Here is a 23,966-nt window from a genome sequence, read left to right on the forward strand (position 1 = left end):
ATACATAAACACAATGATGCAATTTGGCTGCGTTCCGAATTATCTATGATTTATAGATTCAATTGAACTTTTAAATGTTATAACGTCTATAAAACGATAAATATACATCCATAAACAATCTTCCAACTAATAACACGCTTTAAAAAGCGTAAAAATGTCACAACTCATCCATAAACAAAACGAGTTTCATAGACAACAGAAGCAATAGTCTCATTCGCATATTTAAAAAAAGAGCGTTTTAAAAAATGTTCCAATTAACACAAGATAAGCCTATCGTGCCTCCAAAGAATGTTGAATGAATGGTGCGTGTCCAAAATGAAAGACAAAAGTTAAAGGGCCCGCGGTGGTCGACTCGGTCGTGCCACACGTCACGTAGGGCGTGCTACGTGTACCCTGGGCACGTAACCCCGGACCAAGGACCCTATTGTGCGGCAACAATCCGCCCGTCTATAGGGTGATTATAATGTTTATGGGTTAATTGGAACTTAACTCTTTCAATGAAGATTAATATTTTTGTGTAGGGAGTCAGTGAATTACATGTTACACTTGACTGGTAAACAATCTATGATAAGTACGTTTTGCCTTTATTGCAATGGTGCTTATTGCGATTCTCTAAGTGGAATATTGTTTGTATTTCATATAAGCTTATGTATTCTAGAGCGTTATTTATTACAAAATTCTGCTCACCGCTAACAATTATTATAAGCTTAACATACTGCTCTATTAATAAGAGAACTTTTCAAATTAATTCAGATTCAATGTCCCATACCCATAGAAAAAACACACACGCCGCCTTGTCTCATAGAGGTACCCATGACTTGCCCTTTTTGGATAAGATCATTTTGATATTTTGTATTGAGACATAAGTTCAATATGGTAAAACGCTCGTCCCTTGTTCTACAATCATGGACTCGCTGAACTTTGCTTACACTAGTTGTGCCTTTGACCACCTCTTCGGATTTACACGGGACTCTACTTATATAAGTTAACAGATGCATCTATTATTGCCGTCGAGTACTGTAATTGTAGATAGAAACTATATCCAATATTTCAATATGTTTTGTACACACTTCATGTAGGACTGGCTGTCATGATACTTGCAAACAGCACATTACTTAATTGGCAATATTTTTTGTAAATATACTATATTTGTAACACCTTATATATGGTATATTTGTATATTTTATAGAAGGCTAATAGTAATTGATAGCGGATAATAAGCGGGTTATAGTCAGGACGCGGCAGCTTAAGTTTCGATAACTGTATAGTGCATAGAGTGCCGCGAGAACACCCGTATATTATTCTTTACATATTAATCTATACATTATCTGTTACAACTTAAAAAATACAGGGTTATTTTGTCTTACTAAATGGAGACATGCTTATCTCTTTGATTATAACACTTTACAACAAGTTACTCATACTATAGATGTAAAATACAATAGTTTTAAAAACATACAAAAGGGAATTGTAATATTAAAAGCTCTAATGCCTCTTGCACTCGCATCGGCAACATCACATATTCGCACTAAACTTAAAAATTACAACTGAAATTTATAAATAAAACCAGCATTATTGGTGAAAATATTATTTATTGCTTTCTGTCACAATGTTAGAAAAGGCAAAGAAGAATATGTGGTTTCATTTATTAACGCAATATTTAAATGGCCCTGTATAACGAAGTTAGGCTACAGTATATGCTGTTTTGTTATGATTTAACTTATTAATAAGTTAAACTATAAACTGTTGCGAGTACGCCTCATCGGATATGTATTATCGAAGTTATTTTAAATTGGAGTTATCCGGTAGATAATTCGTATTCGTTTTTGTGAAAAGGTCTCAACTAAATATATTTTACGATGTGAATATTAACTTTTGTTGTTCCCTTAATAAAATTTGTTTGAAAATTTCTTCTTTACTAATATTGGTAATTACTTCAAGCCGATCGTATTAAAACTCATTCAATATTTCTTCTTTCAGATTTTTCATTATACCAATCAAATACTGGCCACAAATTAAAAAGAATTGCTTTTAGACAAATTATTAAACCCTGATTAAAGATCTTTAAGGGCCGTTCCTACGTGACATTGATGTTCTAGTTGTGCAAGAGTCAATAATGGGCATTACCACATGGTCGATGTCCGCGACCCATGCCGTGGTGGACGTGCGGGATCGCTCGTTTGCACCAAGTGTTAGGTACTCATGCCTTTGTCATGCTTTTTAGTTATTTGGCAATATAAGTACAAGGTAAATTACAATAGTTGCTTATCAAGTAAGCGTGACATCGCGATGCAGTCTGATTTGATTTGTACAGAATGCGATTAAATATCTTTACTCGTATGATCTGCATCTCTAGTCTATCAATAGATAATGTTGTCAATAATACAAAAGGGCCGACTAAGTTACAATTCGGTAAGTGTGAAGTTCTAACAAATGACAGAGCATCTGCACTAGTCATTTGCGAAGGGTGAATTTTTATTTATTTTTTTCTTTAATGTACACATGTACATGAGGAGAAAAGACATAGTATATACACTATAAATAGACTACAATTGACCATCTTATCACTCGACACAATATCTTACAGACAACCATATTACATGGAAATTGAAAAAGGAAAAAGAAAGGGCAGCTGTGAACACTTTCTGAAAGGGAAGTCAACACGACATATAGGTACTATTAATATGCATAAATGCCGTTTGCTGATCGTTCAAACACAATTAGATTTTATATTATATTACAAAAGGGAAGCAGGCAGGAATCGAGTTATATGGAGCCTTCGCCACTGGTAGAGATAAGTTTTCTCACAACATAAATTTCTCATGTTTTTTGGAGAACTCTGAAGTATACAATGTATGTGTTCCTGCGACGAGCGAGGCATCATTAACAATTATCGTAAAGTACGAAAGCTATGTACGGAATCGAACGTGAAGCATTACTGTCGCAATCCAGTCCCATACCTGCCAGGCTACTTGCTTATGTGGTACTAATTTATAATTTTAATTTACACCCTGTGCTCTTAGATTAAATAAAAAATGTAACGAATGTAAAATTAGCTGTCAAACGGAATGTTGCGCGGAGATTGATGGTTCATAAGAAGACTCGCTCTGATCATACTGCGGACTTAACAATACGCTCTTTACGATTATACTCATGCCGACAGTCTTGAAAAAAGATTTTTATAAAGTCCTAGACTAAGGGTTTTGTTGCATTTATAATACGCAAATCATAGTTTACTGATAGGTCAATCAGATTACGAAATAATATAATTAAAAACGGGTAATCTATCTTTAATGGATGACTATTGAAATCATTTTGATATTGCGTTGATAAATGAAAACATATATAATATGTTTGTATATCGCCCTGAAAACAACGCTTTACTAAAAGTTATCCTAACCATAGATGTAAAATAAAGAAAATTAAATGTGCACCAAAATAAATCTTAATATAAAGTAATTTTAATTTTACATGCCCTAAGCCTACTACTATTACACGAAAAGAATTTGTCGGCAACATCACACTTTTAATCACAAATACACTTACACGCACCATATTCGCACTAAACTACAAAATTATCAAAAATAGGAATGATTCCGGGATTTTTGTCAAAAATAATTGTTATTTATGAATGATTTTTGCTGTTAACATAGATTTTTCTCTTTAGAAATATGCGGTTTCACTCGGTAATGTAATCGTTAAGATGGCTGTCTATATTAGGTACTCCAAATAAATAATATAATAATCACGTCTATGTTAATAATCAAGCACAACGAACTAAAACTACGGCGCTACGAATGACAGTATTATCTGATCCAATTTACTTCCGCAACGATAGATGGCGCTACACGCCGAAGAGTAAGCGAAGAAAACTCTACACAAAATGTCAATATTTTTATTATTTGTAAAGCAGTCTAGCAAAGGATCTAGTGAGTCACTTAATGATAAATGTTGCTCAATGCCCATAAAACTGGTCGATTAATGCTGGACTTAAATGAAAGGAATATGAATTAGGGCTAATAGGGTAGCATTAGCACTTCGAGAAACATAAATATAATTAAATTCAGGTAAAATAACAAGGGAGATTTATATATATACATATATATATGTCTCAAAACACTATTCAAATAGGTATTTAGCAAAAGCATTATAAACATGCGGACTATATTCTCGAACTATGCCGTCAAAGAGCAAGTGTCGACTCTTATGTTCCGTTTTAAATGATTATAAATAGCCAGAGTTTCGCCAGACAGATGGTTTATAATGATGGCCGTGGTAATATGTTCATGCTTTATGAAATAATGCTCGAAGGACATGCCAAACTCACTTCAGTTTGATAATACAAAAAAAATAGCTGCTCAATGTGAATTGAACTTTATACAACACAATACAAAAGCTCTTTATTGCGCAAACGAGAAAAACAAATATAAAAAGGACACAAACCAAATACTATTCTTAAAACAAAAGCATAACGCAAAATATGCTCACCAATTTACAATCCACTAGGAATTAGGTCAAAGTTATTTTCAGAAATATAAAAGCTGTTTAATCTCTATAATCTGCGTCCGAGGATCCGTTTTCTGGTTCTTTCCAGTTTTTTGTAAAATATTCTCAATTTACTGATTGGAGGTAAACCGCATAGTGTACGTTCAATTAAATCGTCGCGATGAGTTCATTGGTCTATTTTCAGCGAGGTTATATTCTTAGGAGATATTATTACAATCATAGGTTTTTTAAAGAAAGTTTTAAGTAAGCTACCAAAAGAAAAAAGTCTATGCCAAAAGATCCTATGAAATTTTTTCATGTGTTAAAAAATAATATTTAAAATTTTTATGTTATTAAAAATAGAAAATACAACATTAATTGCTGGAAACGTTTAACTAAAAATACATAGAATAATGTGCATACATAAATTAGTTTGTCCTAAAACTATTACATAGAACCTAGTAACAAACCAGCGAAATGTTAACTGTTAAAGGTTCACCTGCGCGAATAGTTACACAAGAGAATAAATATTGTGGGCGCGTTGATATCTTTTAGAGGGGAAATGAGACTTAGAAGACGGGAGAGTTTTTAGCGTCTTAGGCGACTGCCTAAGATTAGATTAGTTTAGAGATTTAATTGGTAAGAAAGACTTTTTCTTTACTACTAAATTCTAAACTAGGCTACAAATAGTCGCCGAGTTTATGTGAGGGAGTATACTGAATCAATTCATCAAACATTTTTTTTTTTTTTTTTTTTATACTATTGTAAGCAAAATTGACTTCAGTGGCTCTATGGCAGCGGCAACGTATGAGAGAAAAGTCCAAAACGCTTAGTAAATACATTAACTGCAACGCCCTTTAATCTAAAACAATATAGTTCTTTATTTCATCGCAGAAATAGCTCACATACGAAATACTTACAAGTTATAAAAGCTGTCGCGTCAGGTAGACCTTATTCGTATGAAGAAATTATTTCATCACATACTTCGCAGTTCATTTCTCATTCTATCAATAAGCACGCCTTAATTATTTACGCATATGGTATACAAAATGAGAGCAAAAATGTGCTGAGTCAGTGGGATGGCGGCCGGGGGGCGGCGGCGCAAGCGCACTCGCAAGGCGCGGCGCGACAGCGCGGCGTGGCATGCGCAGCTTCCGGAGCGATGCACTCACGCCTCTGCGACCTCTCCCACTAGGCCAACAGTCTGTATCGTAAAACACGGTTTGTTATTTAATATTTTGTGTAAATATGTTACCTCCTCGTAAACTTTAATGGTTCTCTCAAGTATCTAAATTAAAATAGACAGTTTATGTAATATACTTAAGCTCATATCACAAACTAACGCATATCCCTACATCTTTTTAACTGTGCCCCTGATAAGACGCAATACATTTTCCATCAACAATTCCAAATAATTATGTCACAGGAGCAACTTTAGACCCAAATAAGATTAACTTCCAATAATTGCTTTAAATATCCCAACATTCTGATCACAAAGTCCAAAAAATAACTGTCAGGTAATATTCCATAGTGAGTAAGCGCTGTAAAATGCGCATGAAATGCGTCGATATAAGCAAGTACCACACCTATAACTAACTTTTCCACATTTGCACGGCGATGGGAAACTTATGATTCATTCGATGTCATTGCAGTTTTCAGCTTGTCATGTTTAAAGAGAAACTTGAACTCTTCGTTCTATCGTTGCACAATGCTGATAATCCGCTCAAAAGATGCGATTACTCATGAGTTTTATAGGTAAGTGTCGAATGCGACTGTCTGTCTAGAGATACCTGGTACCGCTGCGCATATATTTGATATTTCTAAAGGTAATGTTCTATTCCGGTTTGAAGATTGATGTAATTGTTGAATTCCTGTCTATTAAGGAATCCTAATTGTTCCAGTGTCAGATAAATGATAACTGTAGAATGCTGGTAGGGTTGACAATCAGACCGCTATCTTTACATGACTGTAGTACTCATAGTCATGTAGTGATCCCCAGATCAATTAAATGTCTGGGCGGTATTGTTAGGCGGCCATAGCTTTCACAAGATAGGCGACATATTCGTGACATGACTCGTAATTCCATTAAAAAGACGTTGAATGAACAGCCAGACAGAAAGCCTCCGATGACACACGGCCCTGTTTGAAACGGAAATCTGCGGTTTATTTTCTACTGATGATGATACGCACATTTTTTTATTAGGTGTGAGTGTTGTATGTTCAAAAAGTTTGTAGTTTTTGAGACCTGAGGTAGAATTAAGTGTAATTGTTATTATAAAACTATTTTGTGATCCTATCGCGGTTTTTAAAACCTTTATATTTTGATAGTTTTATTTAAATGTCTAACCGAAAAACAATTTTATTATAATGTCTAACACTTTATATACAGAGAAGTATATAGGCGGACTTAATGCCAAAGGCATTTTCTACCAGTCGACCTTAAGGTGGTGCAGAGATAAACAAGGTTTAAGGGTAATTGTGGTCTTACGACTTGTAGTCCCTGTAGAAATAAACCTGAGACAAGAATTGAAATTTATTTCCAGTATGACAATGGTCTCGCCCTTTATCGTTCATGTTAAATTCCAATTAAAAACTCTAGTGTTTTCCATCAGAGCAAATTATCGGGATATAAGTAGTGTATGTATAAATCCAGAACTTGACCTATCCGTACGGCAAATTTCATTCTTCTTCATATGCTTCTGCGTTTACTTCTCACAAACTTCCAAACATTTCTACTAACTTTCGCATTTATATATAGTAAGCTTTGCGAAATGCAAACATAATGAATGTGTCGCTTCCTAACCATTTTAAACTAAAACACATGTACATTATAATATACATATGGACGTACTTAGCAAAAATTGATAACTTTAGGGACCGTCCCCTTATCTTAATTCACGATCTACTACTTATAACATAATATTAAAGCCTTCACGAATAACATCATAAGGCAAATGCACATCTTGGAATTGTGTGCCTAATTTACATGCCCTCTTTGTACCACAAATTGCACATATTGTGTGGACTAGAATGAATCTAGATTTAATTAACACTAATAGCATGCATTTATCATTATGTGACAACTGTATCAAATCTTTATAATCAGATCTCAAATTACCACCTTAAGTTATACGTTGCAAAGTCCATTTCACCTTGTATTACATCAACGAAACATGCACCTATATGCACAAATGTTTGGAATTTCCGGCCAAGAAAAAGCCTAACTTAGGTCAGTGACGCGTTCTTAAGTTCTCATAAGTCATACGTCGTTTGCTCATTTTTCATCATCCATTGAAGCATTTGTTTCATAAATAATATTACCCGCAACACAAAAGCGGCAACGGACACATCACACATAAATAGTGTTGCAGTCTAAGTTGTCGTGTATTGTGGTACCGTGGGATTCAGAAACGAGCTAAATAAAAGGTCCGTAGTAGGCCAAAGTTAACCGCAAGGTGTGTGGGCGACTGCATACTTAACTATTGCACATGGGCATTTAAAATTTTGGTGAATTATGTGGAAATTTGATTATCTCAACTCTGTTTATGAGTACAGAGAATTTGTGATGCGTAAACAAGAGACGAGAACTTGTCACTACTTCAATAGATCTTTCCTTGATGTGAATACATTTCTACAAATTACAAAATATGACGAGTTAAGTCATGTGTTGCAAGGAGCGGGTTAGATTGTGCCGTTTTGTATACTTTTGTGCTCGTGCAAGGGCGTGAAATGCTCTACATTATGAACGGCATTTTTCATTGTAGCTAGTGTCAGGGAATTATGAACCTTAAAATAGCGACGCAGTGCAAATTGCTTGATATGAAATATATTGTACTTAATCTCGGGATTGATTCGGGACTTCAGTTTACCGAAAATATTAACAATACCACCGAGATAAGTTCAGTAAAGTAAATAAACACGTTTGAATATAAATAAAAATAATTCTCATGGATTGTTTTGAAAAATACTAAAACATAATATTTATCTTGATATAATACGAAAATAATCAAATTAACTGCCTCGGAATGCTGTGCTAATCACTGGTTCGATCGCCAGATCGACCAAAATAATATTCGGTTTTTTACTCAATATCAGCCCGGAGTCTGGCCTGACAAGTCTGAATTTATGAAAATATTATGTTTGTAAATGTAGGCGTATGCACGCTGTACACTGACTGTTTCATAGTTTTTATAATTTTTTTAGTATTATTGTTTTTTTTCGTTAGTTTTTAGTTATTGCTAAATACTTTTATGTGGATTTTCTCCGCAATTTTACGGTGATGTGCGTGTATTAGCTTATATAATTAATCAGACTTTGTATAGAAAAGACTTATTAAAAAATATATATATTTAATAACAATATTATAAATGAATAGACAATTGATGACAAAAATAAAGCCCGGAGTTTCTTTCTGCCTTTCTTCTTCGGGTAGTCATCGCTTAGGTAGTTAGTGAAAGGCTGGTAGGTTAGCTAGGTTAGGGCTTTTATTGTCCTCACCGGTGAGGATCGCGACGCGTTTCTCCCTTATTGCTTATTTAAAAATACATACATACATAATTTTATTTCTTCTTCCCTGCCAGCCCGAGCTGGCTTCTTTGTTTACTAAGTATATTTTTCATTTATTTTATTGTCTTTGTTTATATAAGCTAATCTAATTAAGTAATAATTGAATATTCTCATGTACCTTGACTTATCATAAGTGCAACTATGTTCGCCTACGTGATGAATAAAGCATTTTTATTTTTATTTATTTTATTTTATGGCCGATATGGCACATGACGGAAAGTGGATGCAACAGTTGAGCCATTGAGTATCCCTTGGGGAAAAAATACGTGAGTGGATGTATGTGTCTGTATGTCCCATTGAAAACCACATGAGATGGGTAATTAATAAATAATGATATCTCTTAAGAATAAAATTAAGACAAGTGTTTCAAATAATCAAATAATTTCAAAGTCAAAGACAAACAAGTGATTAAGTGTTATAGAGTCTCTTATAGAGTGGGGTGTTCCACGAAATAAGTGTCTATTCGTAGTGCCCTTAGACTCATTAAGTCGATGCTTGCTCTATAGGGCCCAGACATCGAATCCAGGGTATCGCTCCCGGCCCAAGCCGCCTCATTATTAAAACCAAAGCGTAGATAGTACGATTGTTTATCCAAATTCCTAGTCAATCATGTCATCGCGTGGACAGGTGTAGTGTGTCACCCGGCGGTCCCTTTGGCTAGATCCACCTGTCGATTTCAAGTTAAAGCCATGCGTCAAATGCGTGTGGGCGAAACGCACTGCGTATGCGCATCTTTATGGGGATGCCAGTGTCAAATATTACAATTTATTATAAAACTTTGAACAGTATCAAACATATTCATAAATTATAATCTGTTTTTTTTTTTAAGAAAAAAAGTGATGGGCGTATGTGTGTTAGTGTGTCATCAAAATTCAGTCAGAATTTGAATAAAGCTACCGGAATAAGTAGTGACGAAAAAAGATTAAGTTAAATATTAGTTTCTACTTTAAGCTTTAAAAAATAATAAAAGAAAGATATGAGTTAATTGATAAGTTAGGACGACCCGACGACACACATTTATAAAAAAAAAACAGTAATTTTAAGCCTGCGATTATATTGCGTGAATAAAATATTACAAATCCCTGCAATTTTTCCACATTTGCAACACCCGCTCGCGTTTGAAATATGGTCAGACGACATACGCTACAGGAATGCACAATGGACAAGGATTCGTCGGATCGTCGCGACGTGGGAGATCCACGGTGAGTCAGGGGCCATCCCTCAGGTAACAAACTGATAGTCGCGACACGCCGTAGTCTAAGATAATGAGTCATTGCGCATTATCATGTGCAATGTTACATGCATTATGACATAACATGAGCTCATGATTATGGCATTTATTCCCCATTGCATTGGTGGATGCGTACTTGGACAATGAAATTCATATGGATTCGAATCCTATCGTGTGACAACTGAAAATGTAAATTTTTAGTTTCATCAAACGTGCCTGTTTACCGGAGATTGGACTGCGGGATACAGAGATAGGCTCGCTTCATCACAGGACGAAATGTAATGAACGTGTGGCAGTACGCACAATAGCTAAGCCCAATTTCTTTACAGGAATCAATATAGTGGTTGGTCAAATAATCTTACAAAAATATTTAAAAACTTCGATCATAGCTAATATACAAATTAAATGAAGAAAGCAACTAAGATTATAAATATCAATTTACTTATGAGCAACACATAATTTCATTAGCTAAATAAGGACATTTCTATTTAAGGGATAGGAATATGACTTCCATGTAACGAAATAATTAGTTTTTTCGACAATTTTTAAAGCCGTCTTCTTGAATATGTAATCGGGGTAGGTAGAACTTTCAGAGGCACTACCTCAGAGTGTTTCGTCAGAATCAAATGAAGTTAATCAAGTCAAGTTGAAATTTATATCAAATACTCGGCTCTACTGTTTCTTACAGCCCTGAAAAAACAAACTTGTACGTCAACCCGATCAAAAGATATAACCATTTATACCGCATATTTTTGCGATTTCATAAAGGAATCAAAACCTTTATAGGACTCCCCGTTGACCTATAATGATGAAATTTGATAAGAAGCAATGTTTTACTATGTTGTTTTGTAAATAAAAATCTGAAAATTATTAATATGCACTCATATACTTGGATAACTTACCAACAAGTTTGTACGGAATGCTTGGTGCGCAAGTCCAACAACGATGCGACTCAAAATGCAGGAAACTTATTAGGCGAGATAAATGGAAATCTAATTGCAATTACAAAACACAAACCGCAGGAGTGAATCAATATTTAATTAATGTAAATTTTATCGTCATTATTAAATCTCCGTAACAGTGACGATATCATGATTACCTCGTCATTCTTACATACGTAAGTCATTATGATGATGTTACCGTCATTATCCTCAACGGAGTATCCAAAAGCACATAATATTTGCGTTTATCCGTAACCTTTACCGCATTTCCGCAAGATGAGTCTAACGTCTGACGGACGAAAGTAACATTCCGATTGATGCCGACAATAAACAAACAACAAACGGATAGGTAACGATTAATTTGTGGATGATATCTTATTCTGATTGAACCATTTATACCTCATACATCAATTAATTGTACATTTATTTCGGAGAATTAGTAGGTATTATTAATTACCAATATAATATTATAATAAATGCAATGTTACGATCTACAAATTTTGGTTTCGGATCTAGGTGTTGTGTGAGCAAAAATCATGGGAATGGCATGGTTATTTACGACAAAAAACTCTGATCAATAAAAAAACTACATCAACAAATGAAATGCCATTAACGCCTAGCGGTCGCGCGCGGCGGCGCGGCGTGGGCGCAGTGTCGATGATTTAATCGCGCCGGCGGGGCGCGGCGGCGCGCCAGACAGAGCGACGCCGCGCATGTGCTCCCGCCGCCACTGCGCCATTACGTAAGGCTGAAGTGTAAATGTTTCTCAACCTCACGAATAATCTATGTTCCTTTAATTGCTTTTTTTTTTACTAATGGAGTAGAAGGAGCAGATTTGTTGTTGATTTAATTTCTGTCCCATTTTATAGATGATGTATTATCAAACACAATTGTTTATACTTGAAGTATTCATAGAATTAATAATGAAATGTATTTATCTGATCTATTATCAACATCTGAGCCGCACAGGATTTACATCTTTAGCATATTGACATTATAATAATGTAGAGAAGGTACAATTTAATATTGTATTTTTCGTAGCACAATTAGTCATTGGAAAATAAGACGTCTCTTCTTCTTAGAATGTAGTAATTTATGTGTTTTATATCTTTCCTTGTGTCCATCGACCGTTTTAACATTTAAACATAATATGTAACATTTACCTATCTATAGTCAAAACATGAAAAATAACAAAATAATTAAATATTTTTATTTAACTAGCACGATTTTATTATTTTAAAAATTGTTGGTTGTTGTTTAAGTTTCTGATTATAATATAATAATTTAGCAGTAAATTTTACTTAAAGGACTACTTTCAAGAAAAATGTATTCTCTACAGAAACCACGAAATGCTATTTTTATCATTAAAATGCCTAAATAAGTATTTAAATAATTATTTTATATTCTTAATTCATACAGTTAGCTCGAGGACTTAAATATCCGTATAGAAACTTACAAAAAACATAATTTACATATTAGTTTCCTCATAAATTTCTTGCTAAATGTCGTCTATTTGTATCATATAGTTTAAAAAAATATATTTATACGTTATAACAACGTCATGATTTTGTTCATCACCTCATTTGCATACCTGTTTTATCTCATGCATAAATGTATCTTTAACCACGATACAATATATACTCACAGTATAACAATAAGACAGTAATGTATGTAAAACTTGTGTTCACAGGTTTCAAATTCCAGTTTTAAAATGTACATTCTTTAACGATCAATCACTGCAACAAATGTATTTGTATTGAATCCAGGTCGTCTCAAGTTTCCCAAACTACGTTACTACAAGACAAATGTAATGATGTTGCACAATAAAATAATGATATTCCTTATCTTACGCTGGCAGCGTGTTTCCCCAAACAGCGTTTACACGTCATGTTTGTTTTACGTGACGTGTTTGTAGGCGCGGTCTTTATTTTTATTATTCTCAAAAACTAAATTATTTCACCAACCCCCCCCCCCCTCCCCCGAGGCAATTCTTGTGCGCTTGGTCTCCACACCAGATGCACGCCCATGCATGGGGGCCTATTTGTCGCGACCCTAGGGACACAGTTCAGTGTTGTGTACCTCATGGTTGTAAACACACATTGAAGCCTATAAGGGTTCGCGAATATTTCCCCTCCATCTATCTTATAAGGCTCCGTATCCTTCCTCTTCTCTTCCTTCACTCTATCCCCTCCCTTCTTCCTCCCAGACCGTGAGACCGGATAGCAGCGGGTCGTCAGCGCACCGTCCGTTGGTACCCTCGGTGATAACGGTAGGGCCTACCAACTCTTCATAGCCGTAGTTGCTAAGCCGGGGGATCGCCTGTACCTCGTTAACAGGGTACCCCGGGCGACAACCACGGCAACTATACAAAAAAAAAACATTATAGGTAAAGTAAGTTAAGCTGGGTCATTTATCTGGCCCATAACATGCCATTCTAAAAAATATAAAGATTATAGATGTGTAAGTACATTATACATATTGTAAGTTGTACATTCTTTACACAGTATTCTTCATTTATTAGTGGCGAAGGGTCCATATAACCATATTCCTGCCAGCTTCTCTTTATATACTTTATATACTTAGTAATAATAATACATAATATTAGCCCTGTATACTGTCCCACAGCTGGGCACTGTGCTCCTCTAACATTGAGAGGGATTAGGCCTTAGTCCACCACGCTGGCCTAGTATGGATTGATAGACTTCACACACCCTAAAATTAAATATAGATAGTCTTTTAACTCTGAGCCTTTTGCCAACTGGCAGACGATCGTTTGTGCGTGTGCAGTGGGTAGTGTCAGTCATTATAAGACCAAGAGACCCAAATCATTGATGTCCACAGTAGGGCACGTCACCAGCTTTAATAAATGCACTCAAGGATCAGCCAGTACATATTCGGTTTCAACAGGCCGGCATAATGGTGTCGACTGGCGAGGATAAATATTTTTCGTTAGTTGATACTTTGGCGTAGGAGTAGGGACTCCACTTACCATCAGGTTAGTAGGTTAGGTCGCTGTGCCTGAACACAAATAGGCGGATACTCCAGAACGTGGTAATTCCACATTGGCATTTTTTTCAAAGAAACGAACATTAGGCATCTTCTCATAGTAGGTATCACCTCATGTGCATTTTAATGATTACTCAATGTTAATGATGATTCGCTTCTATTACTGACGTTATTCCCCATGCTTAATAAATTCCTGTCCCACTACAATAGTCCCTAAAATACTGTAGCGATTCATAGCATCGACGACACCAGTGCCATCTACAAAAAATCGGATTAAAAATTATATTGTTTCGCATGTGATCAAATTACATTGGAACGAAAAGTAGCCCATGTGTAATTTAAAGACATGGTCAAGCCGGGTGCCATTTTTTTTTCCAAATCTGGTTAGCTATTTCCTAGTTTACTTCTAACCGACATCCAAATATTTTCACAAACTTTTACATTTATATTAATAGTAATATAAGATTGCTTCAAAAGTGCAGTACTAAAAAAACTCAGTCGCAATTATTAACTGAATGATAAATGTATCAAAGACAGTATTATTAAGTCATAGTACTGACAAGTAATTAATTACTGATTAAATTTCTTTGAATACAAATAACATATCACGAAAGGTTAACATGTTAATCAAATATACAACCAATCCGTGGTAAATGTAATCTCATTGCGAGTGGAAGCACGTACGACGTATACGTCAGGATCAGTCAGTTGGTGAGCGGTGACGTCATACGCGTGGCCACAGGGGACTCACCGACACCAACTTTCAAACTATTGTTTATAAGAGGAAATACTTCCTTAGATCTGAGACCTTTTTTCCGGATCAAATAACTACCTTCGATAATGCCTATCCAAATATAAGGAAGAGACGTTACTGTCGAGCAACGATTGACGTGACGTTCCTCGCAAGGAAGCTGCCGCGCCGGCCTGTCTGCCCAGCGCGACTTGATTCAAGTTATAGTGCGCTTGACTTAAGGTCGCTTTTCATTCGGGCCCGAAATATATTCGACCCAATACTACCACCAGATTACTGATTAAGAGAAATTATCACCCACCTAAAATGTGAAGTCATATTTATACCACATTCGAAACAAGTAGTAAGAGTAGTTATTTTCAAATAAATCTTTTGTTTAATCTGTCAATATAACCCAACACAAAATGATAAAATATTTAATAAGTGAGTTACCTACGCAAATAGTTACTTACATTTTATTTTACGTTCTTAGAATATCGTACACTCATCAGATTAAAGGGATTGATCGTTGAAATGTGCGTCAAAGGCTTTTGTTATTTTAAAATTGAAGGCTGTTTAATATGTAAATACAACGAATTGCGTATACGATGACATTTTATTTATATTATTTGTAACTACAAACTTTAAACGATAAGTAGAGTTATATCGTACTAATGCAACTAAAATAATGATAATAAAATGTGGTCATTCACGGTTATTCTCAGATAAAAATAAACTAGATTTTTGACAACTTTACTTTTTTTGGAGCTGCTTTCTAATATGGAGCATTTTTATTTCGAAGCATTCATTTTAAATGTAATATTTAAGTAAATTAAATTTTCATAAATCTCAAAATCGGAGGTCAAAATAAAAAAAAATCAATATATATAAATCAAATATATATAAATTATGTTGTTAGAGTTTTTATGCAATAAAAAGCTTTTGGACCTGTCCTTTTATCTGACAAATGAAAATCATTAAAACAAAACATGTTTGATTAAATCCAAATAATAAAAAAACAAAAGGAAGCGCGGGTTGCGACCTCCTTCTCGAGTTAGTTCATCTCAACACTAAACTATTAGGGTTTTTTATTGCAGCGCATATCAATATAGCCAATATAGAAAGTATCCTACTAATATTATAAATGTGAAAGTTTGTGAGGATAGATGTATGGATGTATGTTTGTTCCTCTTTCACGAAAAACCTTCTGAACCGATTTGGATGAAACTTTACAGTAATATTGGTTGAACATCAGAATAAAACATAGGCTATAATTTCTAATGATTTTGTGTAACTTGTCCATAATATAATAATACTTATCAAGTAAGTCGAAAAAAAAAATATTCCGGAAAACTCCTTCACGTGGGCGGAGCCGCGAGCAAAAGTATTATATGATATAGATTCATATAAAATAAGTTAATACATTATCATATTATAACTTGTATTATAACGATTCACAATTGACACCGAATAAGTTCTGTGCAAGCTGTATTTCTATGGAAGATGATTCAGGTTTATTTTATCGTGATATGTTTACAAGAAACTAACTTTGATTTTCCTTCACGGGTTTTCCGTCTTCCGTTGTAACAAATAAGCCTTTTAGGGAGTCTACCCACATAACCGGATCATACCATGACCGTGCTATAAACGTATCAGGACTATAAACACACGACACAGGCTACAATGCTCACTAGAAAATATTAACAGCATGTCATATTCGAGCATAACCGCTTGACAACGTTACGGGCCATGCACGGATCATAGCGGCTTCGACAAAATATTCCTACTAAAAATTATTGTTGACGGTCCGTACATGACACGCGACGGTGTTGGTCGGTGGCAGTACGGTCTAGTGGGCATAGTGAACACTTTTCATTACAAAGTTTTTTTTTTGTCTGACACGATCCTAGCACGGTGATAATATGAAACGGTGTAGTGGGCAGATTCCTTACCTTATCCGGCCAAATTAGGTTGGTCGTAAACACAAAAAAACGCATTGATACATATAGGAAAAGTTAGAAGTAAGTATGCACCGTGGGAAATTAAACCCTATGAATATATTAAATATTATATATTTCTTTTTGTTTTTCCTTTGTAGTCGACACCTCTCTATTATATCACACATCTTGTCCATTCCATTCTCAGGGTGTCTGGAAGAAATCGCAGAATGCGATAAGACCGCCAATTGTAATATACAATAAAGTGTAAAAAAAAAAAAAAAAAATATTAATTTACTCCGCACTAGACTACATCGCTATCTCTTTTATTACCTGATATATCAAAATTTTTAGCTGCAGGGCAAAAGCCCGAATTTTCTTCGTCCCATTCCTCCGACCTCTCGGCAATATCCCCGTATCCTGGTTTAAATGCATCCAGGTTGTTTCTACTTTTTGTCCTTGGCAATCCCTGGTTTCTACGACCTTCTTTTAATTACCTTCACCAACTTTCCGGATGCATTCGACATACATGATGCGTCCAGTTCTGTTGAATCTCGTGGCATTTTCTACACCTGCTGTGTGGGTTTTGCAGCGTCGTCTCAGGGTTATGAAATAATCTTACATACAAAAATACATTCGCACCTATATCCCCTTAGGTATCCCCACAGCGCAGCAAATACACTGACATTTAACTGAAAATTCCTAACTATGCTAATGGGCCCATAAAGACACTAACAGATAGATATATTTTAGTCTTAACATCAAGAATGAAGCGCTCCATGGTGTACTTATAACATTTATGATTAAGGATGAAGTGTTGATATCATTATGAGCAATTCCTTATTATAACAGCAAGTATTATACTACTATATTTATAATACTTGCTATTATAGTTCTTACCCCGCTCATTATATCTGTAGTGCTATTTATAACAATACTAACACACGTCATAATGACTAATTATATCATTGAAAGTAGTAATAGGATATGCATAAAAGGTAATTTTACCACCAAAACTACACGCTTCTGCAAAAGTAAGAACAAAAATTCCATCCTAGAGGTGGTGAGCGCGAGTAGTGTGATCGGATTGATGATGATCCGACACGCCGCGGTGAATGGTGATGTGAATGGGCGCACGTGACCTGCGGCGCGCCGTCGTATTACTCATAGGGACCTTTTAGCCTAAATATTATTACAAGAGAGGACAAAAAACTAACCTATTTAGAGTTCTTATAATGTTGTAGCATATTTAAATAGTTTCCGTTGCAAACTGTTAATATTCTTAAATATAAAATATGTTGAGTATTATGATTTGTTTCTGAGAATGGCTCAACTTCACCAGCTACGGATGATCTCACAAAAATCGTTTCGTGACAGCTTAGCCATTCAAATTCACAAGAACAATAACATGAAATAAGCTTGCTGCAGCCTTGTAGTCCTGATCACTCTTTATTCGAACCACATCTATTTCATATATATTCTACTACACCTTTACTTTCTCCAAAATGTTAAGCGACGGTTATGAATTACAAATGACAAATAACCTATTTTCCAGATCTTTTACAAAAAATAAAAAAGAAAACAATATTGCATAAAGAAATTGTGACATAAGTTAATGATCATGAACCAGTTATGCTTATCGATTGACAAATAATTAACTAACAGGCAGAAGACGTCTGATCAACATAAACATATAACATGTATATTTAATGAAGTACACAATAAACAAATATATTTATGAATGAATTTAAATGGTATTAAACTACAATCTTTATTTTCAATGATTATTGCCCCTTGTCAGGGAAAAAGCCAGCTTGTTCTAGATATCTCTATTCTTCGCTTTTGTTCGCCATTAGTTTCCTTGTATGCAAAGTATTATCTGGTTTTGGTTTTTTTAGATTTCGTTTCAAATTTTGTCTCCAGTTTTTCATAGTCAGTTTCTTAAAGGCTTCTTTCTTGCTTCTGTGTTCTTTTAAGTTACCCTCGATTGTTTTGCTTCTCGGGTCAGTGTATAGAATGGAATGCATGTAGAATTTGGAGTTCAGTCCTGCGAAACTCAGTGGCTAGGTAAATACAAAACGAAAGATATTACGTGGGATTACGGGAAGATTTGGTGTCACTCAGTCGACTCACTAGACAATGATCTTCATACCGAACGAGTTTACTATGACGTATTACTATTTTGGAAAATCCAAGATTATATTTTTTTTGGGTGTGTTATGATTTATATCTTAAAACTGTTTAGGACACGTACCATATATTACACAATAAAAACAGACAAACTCATTTAGCGTAGACAGATGAGTTGATAGAGGTCCAAAAATATGTCAGACAAACAAAAGATGATCAGAGAACAAATCCTGAGCCGTCTAAAACAAGCTGTAATGCTCATTTTGTAGTTGACGTTTACCTACAACCTATACTTTATTGTTTATGTTGTTATCGGGTGAACCCATTGTTCGGTACCCCTCTCATCAAAAAGCATTCTCTAAAAATTCTATTCCTATTTTGCTATCGCGATATCATTTTGCTTGTATCTTCCAACGTCAATTTACGATCAAGTTAATAAAGAATAACTATAATAACAAAGACGTTGTAACTTGTAAACAAGATGTTAATATAAACGGTGCTGTTGCATTACACAAATAAGCTTGGGTAATGCGTGTGAGTTAAAAATAGACGCGAGTACAGTACACAACCGGTAAATATTTATTATGTACCATATAAATATTTATGTTTACATATTATTTAAATAATAAGATGAACAAGACTCTGCTCTGTTGGTTAACGACAGGATTGCTCATAGACAGCAGCAATACCACACGATCTTTGAGTTTGCACACCGCTCGACGCCCTGAAACATGAGATGTTAAGTCATGGTCAAGTTAATTATCAAGTTACACTACACTAGCAACATTGTTCTTCGAACCGAAACCCGACAATGCTCGTAGAGTTCTTGGCAGTAGAAACGGACATTGCGGTGGTCGTACTGCCTTAGTTCGGAATCAGTCACCGCGCTGCACAATGCATATCTAGCAAGATATCTTGAAGACTATCCACTGCAACTTCTGCAACTTCTAAAACTTCTCTTGCTAATGATATTTGAACAACCAACGTGTTTGGACCTGTATGTAGTCATGTTACTTTGGAAAAACATCAATATCAGAGTTACAAAACAAGAGGTTATAAAAACAATACCTTCAAGATACCAACCTTGAGGAAAATACACTTTTCTGATAGGTACTATTGAACACTGTCTATAATTAGCACATTACGAGATCAAAAAATGTAGATTGACTCATACAAAACAGTCTTTAACAATTCAAATCGATTTGTAGTCAATCTTTTTCCGAAATTAGTCCCTAGGGCAAAAGCCGCACTATCAAGCTCCTCAATACATGATAATCGACCGTGTGAATACCATAAAAGTGACATTAGACGTAGTCAGTGGGTGACGTTAAATCCATACAGATAAGGTTGATGTGAGCATGTAAACATTGGAAGATGACGCTCCCAGCTATCGCACACTGGCATTGTCCACTCTATCTCAATTCATTAATCATTACATCAAAAAGCTCCCTAGCTTACACTTTTAAGAATGCGTTTTCTAATTATGTTATCGACCCTCAGCCTTTGTTATAGTGCAATAACCTACACAACAAAAAATGGGCTCAATAAAAGGCCAATATCACTATGATTTATTAGATTTCTCAGAAAAGGCGCGTCGCTTAGAGCCACGCGTCGCGCTGCGCCGCGCCGTGGAGAAAAAACGCACACATGACTCACAAATTACGGAATTTTCGATGAGAAGAAACCGGTGCGGCGTGTCGCTAGCTGTACCATCCACGTAAGATCAATTTCTGACTTAACATTAATTGGAATAACCCACATATAATACAACTGTTTCACAACTTGACAGCAGAACGATACGTGTACTAGCACGTCGCGGCGCGGCGTGACGCGGCGCCATGACCTTCATAACGTAATCAAAACATAATCATTAAATAACTTCAAAATGGGAATCACATATTTATATTTTTTGTTTATTATTTATGACGCCTTACAGTGGAGGAGTGTTAACTAATTAAATTACCTTTTTAAATTCTGCTTAATCTTTTACGGTGTAGATTATATTTAATACGAAGTTTGGACAACCAAAAATATTAAACTAATTAAATACAAAAATAAAAAAGCAAGTCTACGCGCGCAGAGGTGTTTAAGTAGAGAACTGCAGGTGGTGCATGCGAACTGCACGCAGCGCACGTGCTTATGCAAACTATAATGTAAAGAAACGAGCATACAGTTGCAGTAACGGCACGCGAGTCGCGCGAGGTGCGCGCGTGCGTCTCGCACGCGGTCATGCGCCGTATTTCGACGCATCATTAGTTTAAATTCTTGGTCAGTGAATAATCGAGAGTTGAAGCTCTCGATTATTTATATATTGTACGGACATCTAAATTACGGATATTAATTTATAATATTAACACGACTGCACTAATATACAATTTTAAAACGTATCAAATAAAAAAGATAATCACTTAATTTGGCTTTAATTGCATTTGTAAGTTGAAATCCGTATGACGAATGTCGACCGGGCACGGCGCGCGTGCCACCCATGCTAATAGCCTGGCCTATATGGTTTTATATTTTTTTTTTAAGTATGATTGTTTTTAAATTTCAGATATGGTTATGCCACTAGAATTTTTAATTTAATTGGCACGCTAAACGTCTTGTGCATTTTCATTCTCACACACAGTAACAGAGCTTAAAACTCTCCTCTCAAATATGCTAAAGTTTTAAGCGTCGTAATTTTAGGAACGCCCTTAACAGGCATGAAATAAAGTCTAATTTTATGTTTTTTTCGACAGCCGTACAGTAAACGAATTACTTGTAATATGACGTCACAGCTCAATATTTCCCGTAACCAACCGTTTTGGTAGGACATTTCAATGAAGAAAAATATGTTTTGATCTAACAGATATTATTTTTCAAGGAAAACAAATGTGAAAGGTATAAAATAAACGTTTTGTGTATTGTAAAATATTTTTAGAAAGTGTCAAGTAGCCAATTGTGTGTAAACGATAAGTGCCATAAAATCTATTAATATTTTATGTTCTAAACCACACGAAAACGCTCGCTGATAGTAGTCAACATGTCAAGTGTCACTCGTAAAATATTAATAAGTTTTATAATAATAATTTGTGGTTTCCGCTTTCACTAAACTGTCTTCCATTGTACGATATCTATATATATAAAAATCAATTGCTGTTCGTTAGTCTCGCTAAAACTCAAGAACGGCTGGATAGATTTGGGTAATTTTGGTTTTGAATTATTTGTGGAAGTCCAGGGATGGATTAAACGGTGACGAACATAAATAATAAATAACGGAAAATACTAAAAACGACAATATAAGTTTTCAATACAAAATGTTCCTACCTGTCAAACATTTCATGTCTTTTCTCTTTTTAGAAATAAAGAACTGTAACATATACATAGATGTATTCAGAAATAAGTCTGTTTCATAGTTGTAATATGAGGTCCGATTTCTTTGGTTTATTTTGTTCAAATACAAAACATTTCAGAAATAAATAAAGTGTAAAAGTGTCAGTGGGTTCTTAAAAATAGAAAATAAATAAATACATTTCAAGACTATTATTAAAATCTATCATCAATTTGTCAGTGCGTGAGAACTTTATTTATTGTTATTGTCGCAAAATCCCACGGAGAAGATGACTTTGATCGTCGAAGTTAATCAAATGTGCGACAAGCTACCGCACGCGTAAACCGTACTCTCGACTAGCGAGAGACAGATAATGATAACGTACGTATTGGTATGGCAAAATTGCGTTCCACGATGAATAATAATAATAAATGTATGTAGGTGATACGAAGTTCACCGGGTCATCTAGTTTATAAATAAAAACAAATTACAAGTCTACCAATAAAGATTTGAAAAATCAAATATTGTAAACAATATAATAATAATAACATTATGATACTGACGACTATCGTTTCGCGCTTTTGTAGAAGAAATAAATATATAAATCGAACTAAAAATGTATCATCACTAAATAGTATAAAACAAAGTCGCTTTCTCTGTCCCTATGTATGCTTAAATCTTAAAAACTACGAAACGGATTTTGATGCAGTTTTTTTAATAGATAGAGTGATTCAAGAGGAAGGTTAATATGTATAATAATAAAATCCATTGAATAGTGGAGAAATACTGTTATTTTGTTATGTTATACCCGTGCGAAGCCAGAGCGGGCCGCTATGTTTTTATATACAACGTTCACAGTTTTTCTGTAGTGTATTTAGTATCAGCATTGCACCCGTGCGAAGCCGGGGCGGGTCGCTAGTTTCTTATATTTGTGAATCATAATTAAAATAATTGATTCCTTAAGGAAATTAATACTTTATTTATGCCTTTTTTAGATTAAAAACCCTATCGATATCCACTCGTGCGCACAAGCCTGGGTAATTTACTTTAACGTTTTTATAACTGTATATGTTTGGCGCTTTTGTATTCTAGTTTGCAAGCCAGGCAGGATGGTAAGCGATTCTACCACCCACAAACCGTACCGACGGCACACAGAACTTTTAAAGTATAAAGCGTAGTATCCCACTGCGATCCTCATCTTAAGACATAATATAATGTTTGATCTCATAATTCCTTGAACCCTGAACACAATAGAGCATGCGCACTGGTGCTTGACTGTAGAAATAGACATTGCGGTATACCTACCCAGCCAAACCTTCGTATATGAGAGACCAGTCCTACCACCTGTCCAATATAAAAAATAATAAAACCCAAAAATATACGTTTACTACCCAAGACGTTGAACAAATGATATTTTTGAAAAGCAAAAAACCAAATCGTTTGGTTTGTGTGGGAAACATGAATATTCAACACACCTACTTGTATAAAACCCACTTATTATTTTAATTATATGTGTTTCATGTCAGTAGTTATGGTAACATCATTATAGTATTATGCTAAAGTGGTTTCCCCAATATCACAAACTTTATGACACGCGTGTAGAGCGTTATAGAGTAAAACATTTTAACAT

General features: G+C 35.0%; 1 protein-coding gene across 1 annotated transcript in view; it reads right to left on the minus strand.

The window, feature by feature from the left end:
• Window positions 1–13,404: 13,404 nt before the first annotated feature.
• LOC115454601 (ring canal kelch protein) overlaps window positions 13,405–23,966 on the minus strand; it is a 49,810-nt gene continuing 39,248 nt past the window's right edge. Inside the window, 1 exon segment of the mRNA XM_037438981.1 lies at window positions 13,405–13,585. Coding sequence (XP_037294878.1) covers window positions 13,405–13,585 — 181 coding nt within the window.

Source organism: Manduca sexta, chromosome 15, assembly GCF_014839805.1.
Source record: "Manduca sexta isolate Smith_Timp_Sample1 chromosome 15, JHU_Msex_v1.0, whole genome shotgun sequence".
In the NCBI taxonomy this organism is placed as follows: domain Eukaryota; kingdom Metazoa; phylum Arthropoda; class Insecta; order Lepidoptera; family Sphingidae; genus Manduca; species Manduca sexta.